Source organism: Coregonus lavaretus, assembly GCF_964263955.1.
Source record: "Coregonus lavaretus genome assembly, chromosome: 17".
In the NCBI taxonomy this organism is placed as follows: domain Eukaryota; kingdom Metazoa; phylum Chordata; class Actinopteri; order Salmoniformes; family Salmonidae; genus Coregonus; species Coregonus lavaretus.
In genome coordinates this window covers 45724810-45731434 of record NC_140004.1, presented here as the reverse complement: position 1 = coordinate 45731434, position 6625 = coordinate 45724810, and the positions used below count along the sequence as shown (strand labels likewise).

General features: G+C 45.3%; 1 protein-coding gene across 1 annotated transcript; it reads right to left on the bottom strand.

The window, feature by feature from the left end:
* Nucleotides 1–642: 642 nt before the first annotated feature.
* Nucleotides 643–2242, bottom strand: LOC311144526 (granzyme A-like; the record flags this gene model as incomplete). Its single annotated transcript, XM_084180552.1, has 5 exons — nucleotides 643–816; nucleotides 1177–1452; nucleotides 1552–1690; nucleotides 1875–2022; nucleotides 2173–2242. The coding sequence occupies 5 exons, from the start codon at nucleotides 2240–2242 to the stop codon at nucleotides 655–657; spliced, it is 795 nt and encodes a 264-aa protein (XP_084036678.1). The 3' UTR covers nucleotides 643–654.
* Nucleotides 2243–6625: the final 4383 nt, after the last annotated feature.

Below are 6625 nucleotides of genomic sequence, written 5' to 3'. Positions count from 1 at the left end.
GTCCTTGAAACATTAAATTGAAATACTGTAGAATTCCTTTCATTCCTATGGAGGACGGCTCCTTATGGGGAGTGCCAATATGGCCGCCGGTGTCTTCAAAGCCTGGCCTGTCATTGGCCATTACATAGTATCAGTAATCCAGGGTTTATACACATGATTGGATTGGACCTCATGTTAAACGATTATGCTGATATGTAGCAGGATCTGACAGTTTGTTCTATGACTATGACAGTTTTTTAGACGACTGCATTGGGGCCCTGAGGTTGTGTATGTTTCTGCAGCCTACTAAGGTTGAGTGGTTAAGGTTGAGATAGTGACAGGAGGAGTGTGGTTTTTTCAGATAAAATACGTTACTTTCATGTTTAAAAAGACAACACTTCCATGTCAACTCACACGTGTCAGAGTTGAACTATCACAGGTCATTTATTTTCAACCAGTACAGGACTTGACATCTCAGGTCGACTACACAACTACAAGGATAGTAAAACAGCTGAAATTTCTTTTCTTTTTTTAACATTTTAATTTTAGCGAGCAATTTCTTTATCCATATATCACACTAAGCTTGGCAAGAGTTCAAACATACTTCACAGCTTCAAATAAGTATTATATACATTTCACAATTATAGAGAAAAAGCCTGAGAATGCAGGTATCAATCAGTCAATCAGTGACTTCCGCATGGTTTTGTTGATCCAGTCAAGGTATTTTGTTGACATGAGTGTGTACACTCCAGGTTTGTTCTTGATGCCACATTGTGTACCGAACGACACGACTCCCCTTAGCTCACTTCCACACACCAACGGGCCACCAGAGTCTCCCTAAAAACGCACAACACATAAATTCATACATGATTACTTTCAGTCATTTACAAACAATATATATATAAGGTTAAACGCATACATCAATGGTTGATCATTGGCTCCCTGCAAAATATATAAAAAAACTTTATCAGCGAGTACACTGACACGCGCGCACATACACAGGAGGCTGGTAGGAGGAACTATAGGAGGACGGGCTCATTGTAATGGCTGGAATGGAATCGATGGAACGGAGTCAAACGTGGTTTCCATATGTTTTATGTGTTTGAAACCGTTCCAATAATTCCATTCCAGATATTACAATGAGCCCGTCCTCCTATAGCTCCTCTCACCAGCCTCCTCTGACACACACACACACACCTGACACGAGTCCACCCTGGTCTTGTCCACAGAGCCGGCACACAGCATGCTGTAGGTGATGATCGGGGTCATGTTGTAGTAGTCTGCAGAGTTACACTTCCTCCTGTCGATCACGGTGACGTTGGTAGATAGCAGGACATCAGACATGGTTTTAGCGTTGTTCTGGGTGGCTCCCCATCCAGACACTGAGCATTGGGTCCCTGCTGGGACATCTGCCACAGGTACAGGTAACGCTAGAGCCTTCACCTCCTTAGTCGGCTTTACTTTCTTATCCAACTAGGAGGAGGAGGAGGAGGAAGAAGAAGAAGGTTTTGTGTAAATTCTCCTTCAACTGTCCCTTGAATTGAAGAATGACTGATACCAGTAGTGACTGACCTTCAGCAGCATGATGTCGTTGACTATGATGTTGCGGTCATAACAGGGATGAGGGATGCGATCTTTAACCTTACGGACCTGCCTAGTCTCCTTCTCCTCCTGTTTGATGGAGTGGACCCCTAGAAACACCTTGGTGATGCTTCAGACAGAAACAGAAACCTTCTGTTAGATCAGCTGAAGGAAGCAACCCAACAACTACAATGACGCAATCTCAGAAGCACAACGCAAAAAAAAATCAAACATTTGTGACCGAGTTGCTACGCGAACCATTACAGCGACAGCATCTGTACAAGAACAACAGCAACATTTGATATTGGACCTACTCAGAACAGTGAGCTGCAGTCAGGACCCATTGCTGGTGGATCAGGATTCCTCCACACACTTTATGTCCTTGTTTGTTCTCCAATAGAGCCATGTAGGGTAAGGAGTGAGGCTTCACCTCCTTTCCACCAATGATCTCTGCACAATCACCTAGGAGGAGGGACAAAACACCAACAATAACTCATTAGAGAAATAATCATATATATTTGTCAGATAACACACACACACACACACACACACACACATCTGTACACACACATACACACACACACACACACACACACACAAACCCACACCTACCTGAGTGCAGATACAGAAGGATAATGGTAGAGGTCCAGAAACTGGCTGCTGCGGAGAGGATCATGGTCATTTAACTCTGATGTAATGTGTCACCTCAGTAGTTCAGAGTCTGCTGTGCTGTGATGTTCTCTTTCTCTCTGATCTCTCTCTTTATGCTTATTATAGAGGATGTGGTCGGTGCGTCTGATGTCACCACAAAGTGGAAACACACAAGCATGCACACGCACACACACACACACACACGATCACACCCTCTTCCATTTTACTTAAATGTCAACATTCACCACCTTAAATGACAATTTCTTTAAAACAAGATGACTGAATGTGTAAAACTAGATGACAATGACAAAACAAATTATAGTTACGAGAAACAAGAGTTTATTATTTACTCCTGTAGTATTAGCGCTTTACAAATGACCCTCAGTCCACAAAAAGTAGCTTACTGTCAAGCTAAGTTTCTAATATAGATACATCCTCACACTGTCAGCCCACTCAGTCTGTTGAAGAAGATCACCATTTCACCAATAGCAGAGACAGAATGGCAACAACGAAGTCATTCCATTCATATGAAAACCTGATGACTCAGTTTTATGCTAAAGTTACATCATTAACAGAGGTTTCACCTTTAACTCCTTGTGTTCCTGTGCTTGAGTCCCAAATGGCATCCTATTCCCTACATAGTGCACTACTTTTGACCAGAGCCATATGGACCCAGATCAAAAGTAGTGCACTATGTAGGGAATAGGGTGCCATTTGGGGATGCAGGCTATGTTTAGTACTTTATTAGATAAAAAATAATGTAAATGTATTGTCCTTAGACATATAGGTAGGAGCAATGTTTCCATGCCAAGCTTGAATATCATGCCTACTGACAATGTGTGGTCTATAATATTTATGTTCTTCATAAATAAAAAGTACATTTTCTTACTTTTTAAAAAGTAAAATATAAGGTCAGCATACCAATTTTTTCAATGGAGACGTCAAAAGGAGCAGCTTAAATATTTAATCATTCTTAATCCCATCAATACTTTCTAAAAACCTGTATTTATATTTTTACAGGTTTGTCTTGTTGAGATAAATCTATTTTGCACTTATAAGTGTGTATTAAGACTTATCAATACTAATAACACATACTGTCAGCAGCTTGAATTCATGTGCCACATGAAACTTTTTACTATCAAGAAAAGCTGATAGAGCTGCTGATTTTTAAAATCTAGGACCAAGTTCTAGTCAGCTGGCAGCTCAACAATGTGTTCTTCTGTAGGGAACTCAAACTAAACCAGATCTATTCAGGCTGCCATAGCAACACTGCATTCTTCTGTAGGGAACTCAAACTAAACCAGATCTATTCAGGCTGCCATAGCAACACTGCATTCTTCTGTAGGGAACTCAAACTAAACCAGATCTATTCAGGCTGCCATAGCAACGCTGCATTCTTCTGTAGGGAACTCAAACTAAACCAGATCTATTCAGGCTGCCATAGCAACACTGCATTCTTCTGTAGGGAACTCAAACTAAACCAGATCTATTCAGGCTGCCATAGCAACGCTGCATTCTTCTGTAGGGAACTCAAACTAAACCAGATCTATTCAGGCTGCCATAGCAACACTGCATTCTTCTGTAGGGAACTCAAACTAAACCAGATCTATTCAGGCTGCCATAGCAACACTGCATTCTTCTGTAGGGAACTCAAACTAAACCAGATCTATTCAGGCTGCCATAGCAACACTGCATTCTTCAGTAGGGAACTCAAACTCAACCATATCTAGTCAGGCTGCCATAGCAACACTGCATTATTCTGTAGGGAACTCAAACTAAACCAGATCTAGTCAGGCTGCCATAGCAACACTGCATTCTTCAGTAGGGAGCTACACTGATCTAGGACCAGTTCTTATCAGGTCTACAATATACTATTCAGTAGGGAGTTCTACTGATTTCAGATCAGGTTCAGGAGCCTGAGCAGCATTTAGAGACAGGGACATGAAGTGTGAGCATGGCCTGAGGCCTCACTTATCAAATGTTTGTTTATTAACTTTTGATTGATTGATTGATTGATTGGCCAATTGGCCCGCTGGCCAATTAGACCGATTGATTGCTTTGATGGATTGATTGATCCGTGGTCAGACTCAGGTAAAATAGCCAGAGTAAGACAGCCAGACAGATGAACTTGACAGCACTCAGCACCATGGTAACCACCTGCGGCCCACCACTGCCCCCTAGTGGAGAGGACAGCCCTGTAACACAAAACACAGAGTACACATTACACACAAACAAGGAGAGAGGTGAGGAGGAGGGAGGTGGGGAGGAGGGACATGGAGAGGAGGGTAACGGAGGTGAGGAGGAGGGAGGTGGGGTGTGTGTAGGGGGGAGGAGGGGGGAAGGAGGTCTAGGAGGGTGAGGGGGTGGAGGAGGTCTAAGAAGGTGATGAGGGTGAGGAGGTATAGTAGGGTGAGGATTTCTAGGAGGGTGGGGAGAAGGTCTAGGACGGTGAAGAGGTCTAGGAGGGTGAGGAGGTCGAGGAGTGTGAGGAGGTCGAGGAGGGTGAGGTTGTCTACAAGGAGAGAGGTGGGGAGGAGGGAGGTGAGGAGGAGGGTGGAAGGAGGTCTAGGAGGGTGAGTTGATCTAAGAAGAAGATGAGGGCGAGGAGGTATAGGAGGGTGAGGATTTATAGGAGGGTGAGGAGAAGGTCTAGGATGGTGAAGAGGTCTAGGAGGGTGAGGAGGGTGAAGTCTAACATGGTGAGGGGGTCTAGAAGGGTGATGGGTCGAGGAGGGTGAGGAGGTCGAAGAGGTCTATGAGGGCAAGGAGGTCTAGGAGGGTGAGGAGATCTAGGAGGGTGAGGAGGTCTAGGAGGTAAGGAGGTTTAGGAGGGTAAGGAGGTTGAGGAGCGTGAGGAGGTCTAGGAGGGTGAGGAGGTCTAGGAGGGTGAGGAGGTCTAGGAGGTAAGGAGGTTTAAGAGCGTGAGGAGGTCGAGGAGGGTGAGGAGGTCGAGGAGGTCTAGGACGGTGAGGTTGTCTACGAGGGTGAGGTCTACGAGGGTGAGGAGACTTAGGAAGTTTAGGAGGTCGAGGAGGGTGGTCGGGGTCGAAGAGGGTGATGAGGGCAAGGAGGTACAGGAGGGTGAGGAGGTCCAGGAGGGTGAGGAGAAGGAGGTCTAGGACTGTGAAGAGGTCTAGGAGGACAAGGAGCGTGAGGTCTAAGAGGGTGAGGGGGTCTAGGAGGGTGATGGGGGTCGATGAGGGCGAGGATGTATAGGAAGGTGAGGAGGTATAGGAGGGTGAGGAGGTCTAGGAAATTAGGGAGGTCTAGGATGGTAAGGAGGTTGAGGAGGCATAGGAGAGTGAAGAGGTTGAGGAGGGTGAGGATGTCAAGGAGGGTGAGGTCTAGTAGTGTGAGGAGGTCTAGGAAGGTGAGGAGGTCTAGGAGGGTGAGGAGGTCTAGGAGGGTGAGGAGGTCTAGGAGGGTAGGGATCTTGGAGGGTAAGGAGGTTGAGGCAGTTGAGGAGGGTGAGGAGGTCTAGGATGGTGAAGAGGTCAAGGAGGGTGAGGATGTCTAGGAGGGTGAAGTCTAAGAGGGTGAGGGGTTCTATGAGGCTGAGGGGGTCGAACAGGTCTAAGAGGGTGAGGGGGTCGAGGAGGTCTAGCAATGTAGGGGGTCTAGGAGGGTGAGGGGGTCTAGAAGGGTGAGGAGGTCTAGGACAGAGTTACATATGGAATAAACAAAACGTACAGTCAATAACACAATAGAAAATCTATATACAGTATGTGCAAATGTAGTACGTTATGGAGGTAAGGCAATAAATAGGCCATAGTGCAAAATAAATTACAATTTAGTATTAACACTGGAGTGATAGATGTGCAAGAGATGATGTGCAAATAGAGATACTGGGGTGCAAATGAGCAAAATAAATAACAATGTAAATAACAATATGGGGATGAGGTAGTTGGGTGGGCTAATTTCAGATGGGCTGTGTACAGGTGCAGTGATCGGTAAGCTGCTCTGACAACTGATGCTTGAAGTTAGTGAGGGAGATAAGAGTCTCCAGCTTCAGAGATTTTTGCAGTTCGTTCCAGTCATTGGCAGCAGAGAACTGGAAGGAATGGCGGCCAAAGGAGTTGTTGGCTTTGGGGATGACCAGTGAGATATACCTGCTGGAACGCATACTACGGGTGGGTACCAATGAGCTAAGATAAGGCGGGGATTTGCCTAGAAGTGATTTATAGATGACCTGGAGCCAGTGAGTTTGGCGACGAATATGTAGTGAGGGCCAGCCAACGAGAACGTACAGGTCACAATGGTGGGTAGTATATGGGGCTTTGGTGACAAAACGGATTGCACTGTGATAGACTACATCCAATTTGCTGAGTAGAGTGTTGGAAGCTATTTTGTAAATGACATCGCCGAAGTCAAGGATTGGTAGGATAGTCAGTTTTACGAGGGCATGTTTGGCAGC